General features: G+C 36.6%; 2 protein-coding genes and 1 long non-coding RNA gene across 8 annotated transcripts in view; 2 read left to right on the top strand and 1 right to left on the bottom strand.

The window, feature by feature from the left end:
- Positions 1-1,006, top strand: part of LOC306997415 (T-lymphocyte activation antigen CD80-like) — a 16,725-nt gene extending 15,719 nt beyond the window's left edge. For 2 of the 6 annotated variants that reach the window (XM_079610720.1, XM_079610716.1), the window contains exon 8: positions 60-1,006. In XM_079610720.1, the coding sequence (XP_079466846.1) occupies positions 60-81 (22 nt within the window). In that variant the 3' untranslated portion in view covers positions 82-1,006. Of the gene's footprint in view, positions 1-43 lie in introns of all 6 variants that reach the window. The other 4 variants (XM_079610717.1, XM_079610715.1, XM_079610718.1 and 1 more) reach the window with 3 other exon arrangements.
- Positions 1,007-1,973: 967 nt separating this feature from the next.
- LOC306997128 overlaps positions 1,974-22,500 on the top strand; it is a 30,110-nt gene continuing 9,583 nt past the window's right edge. The window contains exon 1 of the long non-coding RNA XR_013797269.1: positions 1,974-2,200. This is a non-coding gene — a long non-coding RNA (uncharacterized lncRNA). The remainder of the gene's footprint in view (positions 2,201-22,500) is intronic.
- Positions 6,248-13,448, bottom strand: fzd4 (frizzled class receptor 4). The gene is made up of 2 exons (XM_079609897.1): positions 12,928-13,448; positions 6,248-10,023 (listed from the first exon to the last, which is right to left on the bottom strand). The coding sequence occupies exons 1-2, from the start codon at positions 13,168-13,170 to the stop codon at positions 8,689-8,691; spliced, it is 1,578 nt and encodes a 525-aa protein (XP_079466023.1). The 5' UTR covers positions 13,171-13,448; the 3' UTR covers positions 6,248-8,688.

Raw genomic sequence — 22,500 nt, 5'->3', positions numbered from 1 at the left:
TGACGCCACGAATAACCAATGGAATTCCTGTATTTCTAACTAGCGACTGCCATTCACAGCTTAAGAGCGTCTGAGACGTGAGGACTCAACATTAAGGAGACGTGACAAGATTTTCCGCCATTGTGGAAGCGCTTCAACTCGCAGACGGACCCGGGGCGGATCATCCAGCTGAGCCTTGTGTCCTTAAAGTGGCTGGATTTTACCAGCAGGTCCTGACAAACGTCCTGGCACACTTTTGAGTGACCTTTACCCTCTCATTCATTTGGAAAAGCACATCATTTTGTTTGGTTTGTTTTCCAGCCAGGGAAGAGTGATTCATAACGGTGCTTATAAAACAGATTCGAAAAGTTTAATGGCTAAAAAAATCGCGCTATATACTCCATAATGTCCTGTGTAAACATCTCATAGTATTTTAAACTGTGCCACTTTATTCCAAGGAATGGGAATTGTAAAGTTCAGATTTTTAAAGGCTGAACTGAAGTAAATAGGCCAGTTGTATGGTTGACATGTTTATGTTCATTTAAGAATATGTTATTGAAATGGTCTTTACACTGTTCATCCTGAAGGGAAGTTTCATTTGCTTTTAGAAGCTGATTCATTGAAGCTTTATTTATTTTAAAGCCAGTTCTCAAGAGACGAGCTCACGAAACATAATTCATGCAATCATATTCTGCAACTGTTACACGACTACGCTGGCCGTTTACTGTCGCATTACAGTGATATGTGTTCGGTACTGACCTTTATTCTTTTCTGCACCACCTCACTGACACTCACTGACACGTATGCAGCGTTCAAAAATACTTATTATGGTAAAACTGTTCTCAGGGTGAGAGTATTTAAATTTTCTATTAAAATGAAATCTGTTTCTTATGGAAATGTCATATGCACTTTGCTTTCTGACTGCTTGAAAAGACCCTTTTTTTTACTGTTTACTCTGTAATTTATAATTAAATTATTCTGTGTTTCTTAAAAAAGAAGATGAAATAAAAAAATCACTTGTTTATTTTCCCCGACTCATGATTTTTTTATTATTAGCATCTGTTTTAACATTTAATCCTTAAAACGTACAAATATCTATTTTCATGCTACTAATTTTCTTAACAAGTATAATTAAATATTAGACACTATTGGAATAACTACTATCTAATACATAATAACTATAAATATTGAATAAGTAGCCTACTATAATCTAATAAATAATAACTAGATATTGAATAAGTAGCCTACTATAATCTAATAAATAATAACTAGTAGATATTGAATAAGTAGCATACTATAATCTAATAAATAATAACTAGATATTGAATAAGTAGCCTACTATAATCTAATAAATAATAACTAGATATTGAATAAGTAGCCTACTATCATCTAATAAATAATAACTAGATATTGAATAAGTAGCCTACTATCATCTAATAAATAATAACTAGATATTGAATAAGTAGCCTACTATAATCTAATAAACAATAACTAGTCAATATTGAATAGCCTAAGTACTATAATCTAATAAATAATAACTAGTAGATATTGAATAAGTAGCCTATAATTTAATAAATAATAACTAGTAGATATTGAATAAGCAGCCTACTATAATCTAATAAATAATAACGTAGATATTGAATAAGTACTATAATCTAATAAATAAGAACTAGATATTTAATAACTACTACTATTAAAAAGGTAAGAATAAGCACTAGTCGATAATGAATATATACCTAATGAAATAGATAGTAGTAACTAAAAAATAAGTAGGCCTAATAGTAGCATGAAAATAGATTATTTTAAGGATTAAATGTTAAAACTTCTTGTCATAATATCATAATATGAATGAGAAAAAGTCCAAGTACAACACGCAAAATGGCAGAATAAGTCCCGCCTATAAAATATAAGAGCCAATCGCTGATAGGCAAAGTCATTGCGTCATCGCGCGCGCATGACTGCACATGCGCATTGGCCTGTCGAGCTTTAAAAAGAAAAAGAAAAACGGCTCTCTGTCATGATTTGAGCATTTAGAAACAAAATACACGAGACAGGTCTCTAGAAATGTTATCTGTCAGTCGAATTGAACAGGAATAGTTTACGTTCAGGTGTGTGTTGTTAGTTTTAACCAATAGGGGGAGTTCAGGTTTAATTAACAGTTAGTCGAGTTGGCGATAGTTTGCCCGTTCTTGAGGTCCAGAACATTCCCACGTGTTTCCATGTAAGTAAAAACTTAACAAGACATTGTATTTGAAGACTGTGTTAATTAGCTATTTTGCTAACTCCACAATTGCATTTACACTGTGTTGTAGGGGCGGTTTTCAGTATGTTTGGTCATAATTTAGGAGTGAATAACTTTAATAATTTATATTTGTTACTACTAAGATCAGTTACATCCTAATAGTAGACTTTATAACCCTGATTAAGTTTGATTAAAGACCACAGGGCAAATGTTATTGATGCATTTCACATAACTAAGTGGGATCTATTTTAACTAGTCCTATTATATCAAAATGAAAGTTTTTTTTTTAAAGAGCACATGCTTGTTTTCCATGATCATCTTTGTTTAGTGTGTAATGTTGCTGTTTGGGCCTGAAAAAAGCTCTGCAAAGTCCCTCCAGCGGGAGTTCTTCTCTATATCAGTGTTTCTGAACTCCTGAAACGCCGAGAAGGGTATAGGCCCTATGCACAGCTGCACTACTTCCTGAACTTGTGCAGGCTCCTTTGTTTCCTGTCTGCCAGGATTGGCCAAACTGATTAATCCAGGTGTGTCTGACCAATGACAATAATCAGACACACCTGGATTAATCAGTTTGGCCAATCCTGGCAGACAGGAAACAAAGGAGCCTGCACAAGTTCAGGAAGTAGTGCAGCTGTGCATAGGGCCTATTCCTGCACAACTGGAGGCTGCAGTTTCAGGACCCCAGTTTTAGGACCGCAGTTTTAGGACCCTAGTTTATTGTGACAGCGCCACCTACCGAACTGGATTACCAAAAACACAAATTTAACCCCTTTCGCGGCAAAGATAACAGATCACATTGTTAATCACAACAGATTGTTGTTCAACATTCATTACTCGTTAAAACATCATACTCTTACTTATTTTATCTGGACAAACTGAGCATCATTAGAAAGATTTAAGACTCGATAGTGTTTATGATAAAACTCAAACAGCGAACACAGAGAGATCTGGGTCTCCTCTTCCTGATTTGCGTCAGTAATGTACGCAAGTCTCATTCGCTGTACAGCTGTCAATCATCTCACGTGGTTCAACGTGACAATAATCCTGCCCTTCTGCATGACGCGGTCCTGTTATCTGTGAAAACAAAGCTAAGACACATCTCTTCACCTCAAACAAGAAGCTAATAAATGCAGGATTTCGAGTATATGTGGTTTGTGTGTGATTTTCGTGCAATTTTGGGTATTTTCATATGAATTAAGAATGTTTACAGTATTGCCAAGCAAGGTGTAGCCATTAGTTGCATATAAATTGCTTTATTATACCATATTTCAACATCTTTTTATGACTTAAAACCATTTTAAACCGCGACCAGAATATGGTACAAATATCCTATCTTACTCGATGGTGGTTTAAAGTGAGCTTTAAGTAAAAGTTTAATATTAATCTTTTAAATTGTATCGTGTAGCTTGATGCTACTTGCTCTAATCCACCTGCTGCAGGAGCTATTCTATTCCATAATCTTATTTGTTAAAACATATATATATTTTCTAATGAGACTTAGGATCAAGGTGGATCTTGATACTATGTACAAACTAAACCACCTGGATCCTAGAACTGCGGTCCTGAAACAGCAGCCGCCGCTATATCATCCAGTTCGGTAGGTGGCGCTGTCACAAAAAACTAGGGTCCTAAAACTGCGGTCCTAAAACTGGGGTCCTAAAACTGCAGCCTCCGGTTGTGCAGGAATATACTACTGGAAACGCCTCCATTGTAGTCTTAGTTTCTTCCGGGAACGAACACGTCACAATATTCCTCATTTAAATAATTCATACGCAGAATAAAGGGGCGGGGCCTGCTTGAGTTATTTAGTAGTGTGTTAAACTGGCTGTTAATGGAAAGGGGCGGGGCATTTCCCAAACACACTCTGAAGCGCTCGACCAATCACAACACACTGCTCCAGCCGACCAATCAGAGCACAGTGTGCTTTTCAGAAGGCGGGGCTTCAAAGAGACAGGAAGTAAACAGAGCGTTACTGACAGACTGGGAAGAGAGGAGCCGCAACAATGGAGAATATGAGGAGAATAATATATATTTTTAAACTTTGTTTAAACTTACATTTTTAAGCATGAAAACCTGTTCTAGTAGAGCCCAAAAACAAATTCAAGACTTTGAAAAAGGCATAATGTGGCTCTTTAACTCCTTAAGCGGCACCTTTTTCACCTTTCTGTCTTTTTTTAAAGAAGACATTTGGCAGATTTTTTGTTGAAGTGGAATAAATTAAGAAAGTTAAACAGAAAAAAAGTTATAGAACTTTGAGTTTATGAAAATGTACAACGTTAAAAATTTAATTATTCATATTTTATATAAAATATATATTTTAAAAACCTGGAGGACTCTAAAACTGCAAAAAAAAAATCAAAGCCAAAAATCTGAACAAGTTGTGTTTCAAATGTTAGGTTGATATCTCAAAAAATGAGCGTTCAGTGAGATTTAGTTTGGGCGCAGTACCACACTTCTCCACTAGTGGACATTACTGCCCATATAAGGGCGCCTCCATCTCCATATGTGGTTTGAGTCTGAAACATTATTTTTTACAAATTTCATATAATTTATGAAGTAGACATCCTATTCAGAAGTAGTGTTGGAAGTTTGGCAGATTTTGAAATGAATTCAACCTCTAAGAAACACAGAAGATCACGTATGTGCATTATAGCTCGCCGCCACATCACTAATGCTGAATCTATTATTGTTTTCGTCATATTTAAAACATTTTCAGACCTTTTTTTCTAAAATAATTGAATGGATGCTATCTTTTGAACTCATGGCATGAAAACAAACTGAGGTTTCTACCATTCTTTCATGATTTTTCATGTTCATCACGATTTCAAAATAAAGGTCTGAACACGCCTCAGGAGTATGAACATATTCTTGTTGCAAATTGATAAATTACAGCTCCTCTGTAATTTATTTAGAAAATCAGTCACCAAATATGCAAACTAGAGATTGTAAGCTTTCAATTGATATATAGTTTGTCAAGATTAGTTTAGGTTTATTATAGGATATTACTGTTTTAAATATGTAATGTCTGATGCCAATATAAGGGGTTAATGAAATTCACTGTTTAAACATCAAGTTGAAACAAAAAGAAACAAGAAAGATACAAAAAGAAACATTAGAAATGAAGATATGGCATGTTTCCCTCCCTGTTTTTTCCCACTTACTTCTGAAAGTGGATGTGTTCGGCCAAATTAAAGGTCATCGCGGGCCAGTTTGGGCATCCCTGCTCTGACAGATACAGTCAAATCCCGTAAATGTGTTCAAATGCCACTTCCAAGTTGACTTTAAGTAATATTTACTAAGCATATTTCCTATATAAGTTATGCATCTGAAGCTGAGACGACCATCTCCACAACTAGCCTAACTGTTAAGTGTCTTAAAATTATGCTTTATTACTTTTTATTATAAAAAATTAGCTGAATAAAAAAAAAAATGTTAGTGAAAAAATAGTTTTGATATCTGTTCTCCTGTAATCTGTAGTGCTTCAAATGACCACTAGGGGGCAGCATCATATTAGAAATCGGCTGATGTGACTTTAAGCATTGTGTAAAACATTTGAATCCACATTAATAAGAAATAACATGTATTTGCTCTAACGATTTTGGGTTACGGGGCATGTGGTCATATAAAATCCCAATATTGATCATGTATAGCCTATATAAATGTTACGTTTTTACATTCTACAAGCATTTTGAGACTAAATACCTCTAAAACGTGCTATTAAATCATACGACAATGTGTCTCGCAAGAAACCCTTAGCCGGGCCGGGCCGGTGTAGTGACTTGGACTGGAGGATACTTTTTTTTTTTTTTGTCCAAATTCTGGGTGGAGGAATTTTAAAGTGATCTAAAAAGGAGTCAAGCCTGTAATTCTGCGGAGAAATATTTGCTACCTAATGCCCCAAAAAACAATCCTTTAATTCCTGGCCACATAATACAGATTTACTGAGGGTCACAAGGCGTCTGTGAAGATACTGAGAAAACTTAATGTCTATAAAAACGAAACAAAAACAACTCTGAAGTTGATTTTCCAAGTTTAATTTTTCATTTGATACAAAAGCATTCTTAAATAAATTCATTTTTGTTCAGTTTCTTAGTTTTTACAAAGATAAATTAGCATTTCATAATAACACGTATTACAACTACAAACAGTTTTATGTACATACAAATCGATCCAGAAGTCCTTCATGAAATCCAGGACTGTACCACACCTGCATGTGAGTTTCTGAGGCACTTTCATAATGTTGGTGTAAAAAATTGTTTATAATCATCATCAATCGGTCAATACATTCATCGACCCTACGGGAGTCCCGTACGGCACGGTCAGTGATTGTCTTGTGTCATATTCAGAGTGAATGTGTGTCTGACAGCGAAAAAAAAAAAAAAAAAAAAAGCCCATAGCTTTGTCATATCAAAAATAAACAACAGTAACTAAATATTGAAGGCCGACTGTAGAAATCTCTGAGCAATAATTTATAAAGCGTTCACGTTTTGTTGAGTTTCTTGACCTGTAAAAACGGCAACTCTGAAACTTATTTGATCGTTGTGACGATCAACCGCATTTGACCAACCGAAACAAAACCGCATTTCCAACACAACTTGAAAGCATGCAGCAAAAAAAGATGTTCTAACTCAGTTTTTTTTGTTACAAAATGACTTTTGTTTACTGAAAAATGTATCAAAAGTAAGTGATTTATAGTTAAAACAAGATTATTTTTGTTTAACCTTTTTTAAATGAAGTAGATTGTTCAATTATTTGATCAATAAGTTAAGACAACATATGTTTTTACATTAAAAAAATAAAAAAATATATGCCACATAAAAATTTTTTAACAATTATTTTTTCCCCCCTCTTTAAATTAAGTTGATTTTTCGTACTAAAAAAAAATTAAGTTAAAACTTTAAGCATTTTAAGCTTTTTTTTTTTTACTTTTAAGTTAAACAAGATTCAACTAGTCAGTTTTAAGTCAGTTTGATGTAGTTTAAGTTGAAATGACTTAAACATCCAAGTTGAATGTACTTAAAAAATTTAAGTAAATCATTTTTAAACTTTTTTTAACATTGTTGGCAGATATTTGTTCTTGTTTTTAGGGATGCGCCGATATAATTTTTTTTATCGAATTTTAAGTCATTACAAAATGACTTTTTTTTCCTGAAAAATGTATGTTGAATATTTATGTATGTTGAGTTTATGGTTAAAACAAGATTTATTTTTGTACCTTTTTTAAATTAAGGAGATTGTTCACTGTAAAAAAATATTTGATCAATAAGTTAGGACAACATATGTTTTTACATTGAAAAAATAAAAAAATATCTGCCAGTGGGGTCAACATTTTTTTTTCCTCTTTAAAAAGTTGATTTTTCGTACTCCATTCACTGTTAAAAAAAATTAAGTTAAACCAACTTATGTTTTTACATTGCTTTAACATCAAAATAAGTTAAGCAATTTTTAACTTTTAAGTTAAACAAGATTCAATTTTTTTTTTTTTTAAAGTCAGTTTGATGTAGTTTATGTTGAAATAACTTAAACATCCAAGTTGAATGTACTTTAAAAAAATAAGTAAATACTTTTAAAACTTTTTTTTACATTGTTGGCAGATATTTGTTCTTGTTTTTAGGGATGCACCGATATAAAAAAAATTGGCCGATACCCATAACCAATAATTCTTTATATTTGAAAGCCGATAACCGATATATCGGCCGATAAATCTAAATCCAAATTTTTATATAATTTCTGAGGGCCTGATTACAAAAACAAAAGTCATTAAAAGCCACGTCCCAAACACACAATAATAATGACGTTAAAGCCTATTATAAATAGCCTATATCATAACTGTATTTTTTCTTTTTTTTATGATTACAATCATATTTTAAGCACTTCAAAACCATCAGTGCGCATCTGAAGAGTCTCAGCTGAAGGAAATACATTATTTATCGACGTTAAAATATCAGCCAAAATTTAGTATCGGGCCGATAACGATAACATTAAAAATGAACGTATATCGGTCGATACCGATATGATGGCCGATATTGTGCATCCCTACTTGTTTTAAGCATAAATAAAAACAAATTTTTCAGAAAACAAGTCCTCCTCCTCAAGTAAATGTAACTTGATTTCAAGAATTTTTAGATATTTGTGTTGGAAAATAAGACAAAAGTACTGAGAAAGAACATCATTTTTTGGCGTGTAACAGGTTTCATAAGCGTTCAGTCACAGGAGAAATGAACCAGGTTGCGAGGTAAACGGCACAGAGGAGCAAAAAAAACTACGTTTCCCAGAATCCAGCACCAGGTCCGGGTCGAGTAGCTCGTCCGCACAAAACGAAGGCACTTCAGTGAGAGTTTGACGTTAGGCAGGCGTAGTGCATATTTACACGGAAAAAAACGGCACCGTCCAGTGTAAGATCATCTTAAGAACATTTTGCGTAAAGTGAACGAACGATAGTGCTACATGACGAGAGGAGCCGCGGGTCACACAACGGTCTCGTTGCCTTTGCCCGGTTTGACCCAGCCGTTGGCGGTCCGTTTGACGCGATTGTTTCTCCCGGTGTGAACGAGCCGGTGGGAACATCGCTGCCACGTGTGAAGGGTTTTAGCGGACCAGACCCACATTCCCGATGTGATTCCCACCAGAAGAGACATAAAGATCCGCAGCATCTCCGCCGCCATGTACGAATCCCGCGCTGACTGACGAAAGTCAGTCCAATTTGAAATTTCGTAGAAGTAGCAAGCAATTACGCAAGTTGCTGGCACCGTGTACAGCACCGAAAACACACCGATTTTAACCATCAGCCTCTCCAGCTTGTCCGTCTTAGTCCCGTCTTTTTGTAAATTTGAGCGGATCTTAAAAAGCGCAACCAGTCCGGCTGCGATAAACAGAGTCCCGATGACTAGATACGTGAAAAGTGGCGCGACCACGAATCCGGTGAGCGCATCAAGGTTCTGGTTTCCAACGTAGCACATCCCGGAGAGGTCGTCGGCGTCCACGAGTCGCATGATGAGGATTACGATGGTTTTAACGGCGGGAATTGCCCAAGCCGCGATGTGGAAGTACGAGCTGTGCATTTCGATAGCCTCGTGACCCCACTTCAACCCGGCCGCTAGGAACCACGTTAGCGTCAGGATCACCCACCAAATCGAGCTCGCCATCCCGAAGAAATACGTGAGGAGGAAAACGATGGCGCATCCGGTGTTCTTCAACCCCTCTTGGACCAAAACGGGAACGGCCGCTTCTTCCATGTCGCACGAGATCCGCTCGCGTCCGACGGTTAGCCGCACGATGAACGCCACGCTGTAAATGTTGCAGCACATGCTAAGGAAAATAATCGGTCGCTCCGGGTAGGAGAACCGGGCCGAGTCGACTAAGAACGTGAGCACGGTGAACGTAGTAGAAATGAAGCATAGAACCGCCCAAACCGCCATCCACACATCAGTGAAAACTTTAGCTTGCCGTCGGTACAATCCGGCGTCGTATCCGCACTGTAGCAAACAGCTCCCGCTACGCTTCACCCAAGCGTACTGCTCAACGCCGGCGCCCAGCGCCACACACTCCTCCTCCTGCGGCGCGAACGGCCGGGCCGCGTGAAACGGCGGATCCTCGTCTCCCGGTCCCTCCATGCACATGTTGTTCTGGTCGTTCGTCGGCGGGAAGAGACTGCAGTTTAGCACCTCCGGCCACACGAAGCCGAACTCCTGCAGGACCGGAAGACACTTGCGTTTCACGGACAAGCACATGCTTCCGCACGGCCCGATCGGGATGGGGACCTTCTCCGTGCACATGGGGACGTAGACGGAGCACAAGAAGAACTGGCGGGAAGACAAGACGAAAAATAATTAGGATCTTGGGAAATGCATTGGTAACACTTTACAATAAGGTTCATTAGTTAACGTTAGTTACTAACATGAGCGATACATTTGTTACGCGGCGGTATTTGTTCATCTTTGTTATTATTACACCGCGGCGGCTCTGTGGAAGAAAAGCCGCGGAGAGAATTAGAATCCTTTATGTAAAGCATAGAGCCTAATAATACTGATCAAACTAATCAATAAAACATAGGAAAGATAAACGTACCGGTACCATAAAAACAGTGTACTTTTTTTTTTTTTTTTTTTTCACATTTTCAGAGAAACTCACACAATTGCATGTCTAATATGCATGTGTTTCTGGTGAGAAATTAATTGTGTGTGTGTGTGTGTGTGTGTGTGCATGAGTTGGGAAATTCTATGGACTTTCACATTACATGCACTTCAAGAAATCAGCAATTGTGCATTAAAAAAAAAACCCAGTATCGATTAATCACATCCAAAAAAAAAGTTTGTGTTTACATAATATGTGTGTGTTTGTATAATTATTTTGTATATATAAATACACACATATGTACATATATATATTTATATATAATAAATATTTGCATGTATATACTGTATATATACTGAATGATAAATATAAATATTTTATATATAAACACATTTTTCTTAAATATATACATGCATGTGTGTGTATTTATATATACAAAATAATGATACATTACACACACACACACACACACACACACACACACACACACACACATGTATTAGGCCTATGTAAACACAAACTTTTATTTTGGATGCGTTTAATCGTTGAAAAAAAACACGTTTATGCATCAATATGGCATTTTTAATTATATATCCAAGGACTGATCCAAGAAGGTGTGTGTGTGTGTGTGTGTGTGTGATAACCAATAACCAGTAGCATCTAAAGCGGTTTTAATCACGAGATCCTCCAGCAAACACACATGGGAATCCGAGTGGGAGGTTTTCTCTCTGCGCTGAATCAATAAAACAACAACTGCCTCTGTCTTCAGTACACACACACACACACACACACACACACACACACACACACACACACACACTCACACACACTCACACACACACACACACACACTTATGACATCCTGCAGACTGCATGCTGACCTCAAATTAATCAACTTAGTTAGGCTATACTTATTAATATATTTATACTCTAACAGAAATCCCCTAGTATATTTATAATTATGTATTTAATATATTTTGATATAATAATATTATAATTATGTGAACAGATTATTGTGCCGGTTTATGAACACCTCCTGCTAATGTACACCAGCACAAGTCCGTTTAAAGAGTTTTACGCCATTCATGAGGACAATTCCAGGAATTTAGTCGTCACAAGTATAATGAGACAAACACACTGTGTGTGTAGAGTACAGTGTGTGTGTGTGTGTGTGTGTGTGTGTGTGTGTGTACCGGTTTGAGTTTTAGACCATCGGGGTGAGGACAAAGAGAGTAAAGTGAGGACATTTCGGCTGCTCTTCACTTTCTGAGAGCTTTTAAAGGCCGTTTTAAAGGGTTAACACTTGATTTTATGGATCAGGTTATATAATTAGTTTTATGGTCATAATCAGGTTTAGGATTATTAATGTTCAGGTTTGGCAGTTAGTTGTGATGGGTAGAGTCAAGAGCTAGAGATTACAGTGTGTCAATGAATGTCCTGTGTATGAGTGTGTGTGTGTGTCCTGGCTACGGTCTTGATGCGTGTATGTGTCTGTGTGTGTGTGTGTGTGTGTTTACCCTTGCTACGGTCTTGATGTGTGAGTGTGTGTGTGTAAGTGTGTGTGTTTATCCTTGCTACGATTTTGATTTTTGTGTGTGTGTGTGTGTCCTGGCTACAGTCTTGATGCGTGTGTGTGTGTGTGTGTGTGTGTGTGTGTTTATCCTTGCTACGGTCTTGATGTGTGAGTGTGTGTGTGTAAGTGTGTGTGTTTATCCTTGCTACGATTTTGATGTGTGTGTGTGTGTCCTGGCTACAGTCTTGATGCGTGTGTGTGTGTGTGTGTGTGTGTGTGTGTTAATCCTTGCTACGGTCTTGGTGTGTGTGTGTGTGTGTGTGTGTGTGTGTGAATTCTGGGTGAAATTCCAATTGATAGCTACTTTGGCATGATTGTTTTACATGATTGTATTGTTCATAAACATTACTAGCACCTTAATTATAAATATGTATTATTATTAATTTTATATAAAAATTTAAATTATTATTATTAATTTTATATAATTATGATCTTAATATAATACTGATATTAATTATATAATATACAGTATATATAATTATTAAATACTGTAATTTGTTGTTTAATTTTTTTGCCACATTAATAAGATTAATAGCAATAATAAGACAAAAAAAATATTTTTATAGTAATTATTGTAAAATAAAAATAAATGATTATTTATCATTTTGATGTATTATAAATCATTATAATTTGAATCTTTCCTTTGTCACAATTTGATTCATAATAGCAACAATAATACAGCCGATAATAATAATAATAATTTTAAATGTATAATAATTATTATTCAGTCATTAAGGCACTATTATTTAAATATTTCCTTTGTCACAATAATATAATTAATAACAATTATACTATTATACATGATTGGTTTTAATATTTTATGATAATTTTGTCATAATAATTATGCTTTCATATCATGTCAAGATTTGGAAATTGACTAGTTTAAAGTGTGTGTGTGTGTGTGTGTGTGTGTGTGTGTGTGTGTGTGTGTGTGTGAGGGTTCTGGTTACAGTCTGAATATGTGTGTGTGAGTGTGTATGTGTGATGGGATGAGTGTGTGAAGGTTCTGGTTACAGTCTGAGTCTGAGTGTGTGTGTGTGTGTGTGTTGTAAGCTCTCACCTTCAGCTGGTTGGAGCAGCCGTACTGTATTAACGGTGTGAATGTGGTCAGCTGGAGCTCGGCGTCGGACTGCAACACGTTTCCCACCAGGTTCGGCATCTTGGTCACATTATATCCCAAATCCTGACACATGGAGATGCGGATCGGGTCGCAGGTCATCTCCTCCTCGTCCCCGAACGCGTGCGCGAGCCCCAAACCGAGCGCCAGCAGCGCGAGCGCGAGCCCGAACCCGAACCGAGCCATGACGATATCGACAATCCCAGCGAATCGCGGGAGCGCGGAATTATTCCAGCACGAGTTTAACCGGAGTTCAAAACTTTCTCGTGCCAGAGCAAATCAAAGGCGAGGGAGCGCGAGCGAGTCCGTTAAAGTTAAAGTGCGAAACGACACCGTGTCCCGTTAGTCCCGTTCCGGAATCAACCTCACTACAGTGCTGTCTACGAGTAACAATCCGTATCGCTCTCGTCCGTGGCTTGTGCGAGGCTCCGGTGTGTCCGTGGCGCGGTCGCGCGGGTTCTGCCCAGTTGAGTCTAGACGGAGACGGGACAACTGCCCCAGGACCCGCGTCAGCCAATCAGAGCGCCCGCTCGAGAATGTGGGCGGGGCCTAGAGTGGCCACAATAACAACACACAATAAAACGGAGATAATCTTCGTCTGTACTAGGCTATCACTTAATTTCAGTTTATGTCCTTTTATCTTTACTTTAGTATTTTTTTATTTTTTTTTACATTTTCTGGTGTAATTAGGAACAATTTGGATTTCCTCTTTTGGTTTAACTTTTTAATAATTTAATTTAAGTTTATCTCCACATTGAGTGTTTTATAGTGTTTCCATGTAGATTAAAAAGTTGTGGTTACACTTTATTTTACAGTGTTACATATGTTACATAGTTAGTAATTAACAACAATTATGCATAATTACACGCAACTAAACCAAACCCTAGTAAGTACATGTAGTTACTTAATATTACTCAACACTTAAATGTATAACAGTTTAACAAAGACACCTTAAAATAAAGTGTAACCCATTATTTTAAGGTGTCATTGTTACAGTTTAATTGAGTAATATTATTTAATAACATGCACTTACTATATATTAGAGTTTCTTTGAAGGTTAGTTGCATGTAATTATGCATAATTTACTGTTATTATAAGTGTATGTAACAAGGACACTGTAAAATAAAGCAATTTTTGCTCTGATGGTTACTAATCTTATAGTCTTAAAAGTTATTTTTCCTAGTCCTAACGTTTTGAAGTCAGTTATATAAAAGGTTGAAATTGAAAAGTATACTGTCTAACTAGTTGGTCAATCTTAACACAGTGGCTATAAGTGTATGCAACTGTCTTCTTATCTTAATAAAGCTGGATATATTGAGTTGTGTTCAGCAGGGATCCGAGCTGATTAAAGTGATCCGTGTGAAGAAACTCTTCTGGACAGAGATTTGGGGTCTGAACCCAGATTACAAGCGTTAGATTGATGCGTCTCCTCCCTCTGTTTCGCCTCACTGCTCACTAACTATCAGAATAACCCCCCCACCCGGCCCGCGCCCAACCCCCTCCCGTGACCCGGACGGCCCGAGGTCAGCGGTAATTAGCAGTTTTTAAACGACAAACTGGGAAAGAGGAGACAAGCGGGCTGGTATCCGTGGAGCAGCCATTAAAATGCTAATGAGCCGATAGATTGTGCTTCAACAATCCCAGCAGTCTTCAGTCAGCCCGGTTTGATTGTCCGTGAATATTCCCAGTGATCAAGATCATTGTAGGATGACAAACACGATGCACAGTATGCGGGGTGTGCAACACAATAGACGCTAGTGTCGACCGGTAATCAAGCCATAATGAGAGCTGTATACTGGACGTGTGAAACACTCATTCAGAGTCATTAGGAGTTAATGATGTACTCCAAAAAAACATTGCTATTTAAATGTGGAAATTAACTGGATAATTGCACTAAGCGTGGTTTATTAATTACACAACAGCTACTGTGATATGACTAGCTTTTAAAATTACGGAAAATTATTATTGAATATGGTGCAAAAGTTCAGTAATTCAACTTAAAAGGTGAAACTAATATATTATATAGACTCATTACATGCAAAGTGAGATATTTCAAGCCTTCATTTGTAATAATTATGATGTTTACAGCTTATGAAAACCCCAAATTAAAAATTTGAATATTGTGAAAAGGTTTTCATAAGCTGTAATCATCAAAATTATTACAAATGAAGGCTTGAAATATCTCACTTTGCATGTAATGAGTCTATATAATATATTAGTTTCACCTTTTAAGTTGAATTACTGAACTTTTGCACCATATTCCTAATTTTTTCGAGTTTCTAGATGTTTGGAAAGCTCATTGAAAACTGATGAATGAATTGAACATGATGCCTTTGCATGCAAAATCCTTCAGAGATAAGTTTACACGCCAATTACGTAATTTATTGGTACTTTTTTTTTACATTTACAACGTAGCTAGGACGTTGCATGCTCATTTTTGTTTTGCTTTTTATATATAGTGAGGTGATAATATCTTTTGGTGAGACTTTTTATTTAAAGTCCCCCTGTAGTCAATCATTTTATCCCTTAAAACTCATCTTTGATCACCAAAAGTAGGCTACATATTTAAATGTTTTTTTTTCATGCCTTAAAATAGCTTGAATGTAATTCGACACCCTTCCCAGCAAGCAATTTTGCGTTTAAAAGACTAAAACGAGGCAAAATTTGGGCTGTCAGTGAAAATTTAATAGACGTCTAAACCATATCCTAAGAATAGACTAGTCGTTTCATTTAATTTCTTTGTTATCTAATTGATGACTCTATTCTTGTGCTATGGTTTAGACGTTAAGACGTGGTTTAGATAAATTTTGCCTCGTTTTATTCTTTTAAACGCAAAATTGCTTGCTGGGAAGGGTGTCGAATTACATTCAAGCTATTTTAAGGAATAATGAATTTTTTTCATGAAAAAAACGGTAACACTTTATTTTACAGTGTCCTTGTCACATATGTTACATGTAATTACTATAGTAACAACAGTAAATTATGCATAATTACGTGCAACCAAACCCTAACCCTATAGTAAGTACATGTAGTTACTTAATATTTCTCAGTACTTAAGTGTATAATTACACTGTAACAATGACACATTAAAATAAAGTGTAACCAAAAAAACATTTAAATATGTAAATTTGCCTCGTTTTAGACGTCTGGGCTGTGTTTGGACAGCTATTAGTCGTTTTTTAAACGCAAAATTGCTTGCTGGGTTGCCTCATTTAGTATACGCGGTTCTATGAATATGCAAATTAGCCCCGCCTCCACTCACTCACGCCAGCTCACAGATCCACTCGACCAACTTACTGAGGTAAATGCTGCACAATGCGATCGCTCTTCACAACGTCAGACACATAACGGTAATTGATATGATCAGCCTTTTCTTGACTATGTTGTCAAACCGCTAATAATGTGTTGCTAATGCTACACAAACCACGTTCCCGACCCGTTAGCCATCCCAGTCTGCCTTTTGACAATCATCAGAAACGCTTTGAACAACTCAGAAGGTCAGTGGAGAAAGGCATATAGTTTATCATAACATCGTAATATACATCATACACTCGCTATATTGCTAAATCTACCCCGATTTTTCATATCAACACATAAATATACCAGGATAACCTGGCTTTTCTCGAGACTCGCTAGCTAGTTCGCTGTTAATTATATGCTAAAACCCACTGGCACGTTTTTATCCCGTAAAACTCATCATTGATCACCGAAATGTCATTTAAACGTTTTTTCCCCCCTTAAAATAGCTTGAATGTTGCCTCATTTAGTATGCGCGGTTCTATGAATATGCAAATGAGCCCCGCCTCCACTCACTCACTCACTCACTCAGAGATCCACTGGTTGACGATCACACGTTGATCTGATTGGTTACAAGGTAGTGTGTGTGACGTCAGAAACATTAGCGATTTCACACCGTGTGTTTGAGACTGTCTTTGGTTCACTGCAGTTTTAAAATACTCAGCAATGCTGTCAACTTATGAATTTACACATGGTTTGTCTTAAAGCATATTAAACACACATAAACAACATTAAAAACTTGATTTTCACCACAGGGGGACTTTTAAGAAACACCGCTCTGTCCTCATTCATGTGTAGCAGCTGCCATGGACGTAATCCAAGTCAAAACAGAAGGAACGTTTGAATCAACGGCATAAAAAACAACTGTGTCTAATGAAATATGTGTGTGTGTGTGTGTGTGTGTGTACAAGCTGTAGCAGTGTAAAACTTAGCTGTTTAATTAGCACGGTGTCCGGAAGGCTTAACCATGGTGACACTTTCTCTGAGGTTGTCATGGACAGAAACTCTGAAGCTTATTTACTGGCCTTTGTTAATTAAATAGGGATACTGATGGTGCAGACTGTTGAATTATAACTCAAAATATCTATTTTATAACTCACTTAAAGGGGTTAGTTCACCCGAAAACTGAAAACTCTGTCAGTAATTACTATTTACTCGCCCTCATGTCGTTCCAAACCCTGTTGTGTTTTCTCCTGAACACAACTTAAGATGTTTTTGGATGAAATCTGAGAGCTTTCTGTCCCGACAGCAAGTTAATCGCCACTTTCAAGGCCCAGAAAGGTAGTAAAGACATCATTAAAATAGTCCGTGTGACTCAAACTTAATGTTTTGAAGTGACGAGAATGCTTTTCGTGCGCAAAAAACACTATAATAATGACTTTAGGGATGCACGATATATCGGCCACCATATCGGTATCGGACGATATATGTACATTTTTTATGTTATCGGCCCAATAAGAAAATTTGGCTGATATATTAGAGCCGATAAATAATGTATTATTTCTTTCAGATGTGCACTGTTCAACATGATGGTTTTAAATTGCTTGAAATATGATTGGATTCACTTCAAGTGAATATCATATCGGCTGCATAAAATTATAATGAGAACATTATTATAATTGTGTGTTGTTGGGACGTGGATTTTAACGGTGAGACTTTTGATTTTGTAATCAGGCTCTCAAAAATTATATTACAAATTGGATTTTAGATTTATTAGCCAATATTGTGGTTATTAGCTTTCAAATATAAAGAATTATCGGTATCGGACAAAATGTTCATAACGGTGCATCCCTAAACGACTTGGTTAAAAATAACGACATGGTGACGCGGCGTTCTGACGTAGAACTCGAAAGAACTGCCTTGTATTTACAACAACATGAAATTGTTGAATAAAGTAATTATTATTATTATTATGATTTTTTTGTGCACAAAAAGCATTCTCGTCACTATGTAACATTAAGGTTGAACAACTGGAGTCATAGACTATTTTAACGATGACTATTTTATCGATGTCTTTACGACGTTTCTGGGCCTTGAAAGTTGCAATGATGTTGCTGTCTACTATTGAGGGACAGAAAGCTCTCGGATTTAATTAAAAATATCTTAATTTGTGTTCCGAAGATGAACGAATGTCTTACGGGTTTGAAATGAAAAGGTTTGATGGATTTCGTGGAACTATTGATTAAAAAAAAAGAACCTTTATTGCCTTTCCAGTTTCCATTACAGTAAATGTTGACAAAAAAAATATTGCGAAATGACGGCGTTATCAGCATTAACGGCGAGGAAAGACTCTTATACTTGTGAGTGTTTCTGGTGTTTCTCCTCATTTCTGCTTCGAGGTCTTGATTGTGGCATTTCTTTGAGGGTTAGAGTCCAGTATTCCTGTAATTATTTTGTCTTTTATGAATTTAATAGAGAAATCTGTCTCGTATTCTGTCCACACACACCGAGTCATTGCGCCTGGTGACTGTAAACGCGCAAAAACGGTTTCCATATCAGTTTTGCGAAATATTTATTTTTCATATTGCCTGAAAAAAAAAAAACTCATGCGAGAGTAAAAACTTTTTTGCGATAAATGGGATTTTTTTTTTTCTAAATTGACGTGTTTCCATCGGACGTATTTTTTATTCGTAGTTTCAATTTGCGCTATTTGAAGGGCAATAGAAACGCGGCTGCTGTTGTTTATGAAAAACGATTAGGATGAGATTATTTCAGATTCAAGTGAGCTGGAAAAATCCTGTTATTGCAACTAACTAATCAAATCAATTAGACACGCAGTCAGCAAATCTAATCAATGCATTTGTTCAAATCAACCAATTAAACAAGCCAATATAAGTGTGTGTCAGTATAGCCTATAGCTTTTGACAAATGTCTCCTCGAACACATCATAAATCTGAGCTTGTTGGAGAGTTAACCCCCCTCAACCCATAGATATCTTTAGACCCATAAGCCTCCAGTGTGTGTGTGTGTGTGTGTGTGTATGTGTATGTGTGTGTGTTGTGGTTGCATTAGAGTGCTTGTCAGAAATATAGTTGTTTTCTGGGAAGGCTGCCGGCCTGCTTGTGGGTTCATGAGTCTCAGAGCAACAAAACCACAACCTCTCTCTCTCTCTCTCTCTCTCTCTCTCTCTCTCTCTCTCTCTCTCTCTCTCTCTCTCTCTCTCTCTCTCTCTCTCAGTTTTTTCTTAGACTTTAGTGGAATGTTGTATGTTTGAAACTCGGCTGCTGCTTTGATTCTGGCTAGTCGCGTGGTTTGTGCGGTCTGTGTGTGTGAAGCTGAAGTTTGCCAAGCAACAAACTACTCATCATTTAAAGTAGCTGAACGAGTCAAGCTGCTCTTTTAGCACTAAAAGCTCTTCAAAAAACGAGTTCAACACTGTGAGGCTGTATTTAAAGAGACAGTGTCTATTTAAATGAGGTGAATTGAAGTTATGACAACATATGTATATCTGCATTACTTTAATGCATTACTTAATTAATATGTGACCCTGGAGCACAAACCCAGTCTGGAGCCGCACGGGTATATCTGTGGCAATAGCAACTATACACTGTATGGCTCAAAATTATCCATTTTTCTTTTATGCCAAAAATCATGAGGATATTAAGATCATGTTCCATGAAGATATTTAGTAAATTTCCTCCCGTAAATATATAAAACATGTATTTTTGTGAGTGAATGCAGCACAATCGTGAACATAAATGCACAACTTTAAAGGAGATTTTCTCAATGTTTACATTTTTTTGCTCCTCAGATTCCAGATTTTCAATAGTTGTGTCTCGACCAAATATTGTCCTATCCTAACACACCACACATCAATGGAGAGATTATTTATTCAGCTTTTAAATGATGTATACATCTTAATTTAATAAAATTGACCCATGTGACTGGTTTTGTGGTCCAGGGTCACATTTTTTATGTAATTTAAGTTGAAATAACTTAAACATCAAAGTTCATTGTACATAAAATGTAAGGCAGCAACTTTTTTTTTTTTTTACTTATAGTGTTGTTGTCATTTTACGCATAATTCTGCAGTCGGAAACAGTATTTACCTGATTCAAAATGAGACAGCTCTCTCTATACCTTCCTCTCTATCTCCACTGACCTACAAATAAAGCCAAAATAAAAGGACGTATCTGTGCCAGAAATGCATTGAGGCTTCTTGTGGGTTTCATGCATGAGAAAATAAAAGGATGAAGTTCTTAAAATAGATAGCAGATTAAAAAAAAATACAGTTTAGTTTGGTTCAAAACCATGATGCAAAAGAGATGCAAGGACAAATTATTTATTTGATTTATATGAGTCATCCGAACGAACTGATTCACAATGACTTGACAAACGTGTTAGGAGAGTGTGTCGGTGTTTGCCTTTGCATGCGTGTGCACTACACAGGCAACGCTAAACACTTTTGAGTTGGTTGTTCACACTATATAATGATGTGATGTTTAACAGTTTTCCGTTGTGCCGAGTGCAAATTCCACCCCGTCACTGGGGCGTTATACATGCGGCCATATCTCAAAATACACAGTGTGTGTGTGTGTGTGTGTGTGTGTGTGTGTGTGTGTGTAGACGTCTGAACTGCTGTGTGCAGTCATGTGCGTGCATGCTATTGTGTGCAGCTCTGTTGTTATTCAGTGTGTGGGAGAGTGTTTGTGTTGTAGTGTGTGTGTGTGTGTGTAATGTGCCCTCTGCACATGTTGTGTGTCTGTGTGTGTTATGGTCAGTATGTTCTCTAGCAGGGACAATGGAGACAGGAAATGTCTCTGTGGCGATGGGAAGGGTGTAATGTAGTTGTGTGTGTGTGTGTGTGTGTGTGTGTGTGGTCTCTGATTCTATCAATAGGAAACCCTCCACTATATACAGTATGGGTCAGTAAGAACATGGATTGCTGTTAATTTCCTCTACTGGTGGCTTTGCTTGTTTATCAGACTTAATGAGGAGACCTTCATCTTAACATCTAAATACTGTGTACACAATGATGAAAAAATTATCTCATCGCTCATCAAACAGCAGGAGGTCAATTTTACTGTCCCAATGTGATAAACTGTACATTGAAACAAAAATGAAACTTGAAAAAAAAAAAAAAGGTTCTTCATATATAGAGCCTTCCTATCACTTTACGGATTTAGTTTTCATTAAGTAATTCATTTAGTTTTAATTCATTTTTAATATGTTTTATGTACTTAACAGCTCATAAACATACTTTACAACTAGAAAAATCTGAATAACCCATTTAACATTAACGTATTATGTGATAATTTAAGACATTTCTCCTTATATGTGACCCTGGACCACAAAACCAGTCACATGGGTCAATTTTTTAAAAAATTGAGAGTTATATATCCTCTGAAAGCTGAATAAATCATCTCTCCATTGATGTGTGGTTTGTTAGGATAGGACAATATTTGGTCGAGATACAACTATTGAAAATCTGGAATCTGAGGAGCAAAAAAATGTAAACATTGAGAAAATCTGCTTTAAAGTTGTGCATTTATGTTCACGATTGTGCTGCATTCACTCACAAAAATACATGTTTTATATATTTACGGTAGGACATTTACTAAATATCTTCATGGAACATGATCTTAATATCCTCATGATTTTTGGCATAAAAGAAAAATGGATAATTTTGACCCGTACAATGTATAGTTGCTATTGCCACAGATATACCCGTGCGGCTCCAGACTGGGTTTGTGCTCCAGGGTCACATATATAGAACATTTTTGGCATATAAAGGATTCTTTAGAATTGAGTCGAGAACACTAGAGTTCTATATAGAACCACTGAGTCTTTTTGGAGTGAAACGGAACTTGATTTTATTGATATTAGAAACTGATTGGATAATGAAAAAAGATTACCTAGAGATTATGAAGACAAACATTTTATCCTTTGAAATAGGAATGAATTGAAAAATCAAATCTGCATTTGCTAACTTGTGCTCCATACAACCAGGGCACTGTGTGAGAAACTCTATCCCACAATGCAATGCGCTCAAAATGACGTTCCATTGACAGTGTGACTAATATCAACCACAATGTCCTTTTTGAGTCTGACTGCAAAAAAAAAAATGTTTTTAACTCAATTTGATTGTGTTTTATTTCTGAGGTTATAATTTCTGAAATAAAAATGCCCCAAACTGTGGTCATGTGACCAAATAAAACTTGATTGTGAAAATGATAAACAGGTTTTTAGTTGTTTCCTCTCATGCTCAGGAAACTTCAC

This window comes from Phoxinus phoxinus (assembly GCF_949152265.1).
Source record: "Phoxinus phoxinus genome assembly, chromosome: 4".
Taxonomy (NCBI): Eukaryota; Metazoa; Chordata; class Actinopteri; order Cypriniformes; family Leuciscidae; genus Phoxinus; species Phoxinus phoxinus.
The sequence above is the reverse complement of the archived record's forward strand: the minus strand, read 5'-3'. Positions and strand labels throughout refer to the sequence as shown.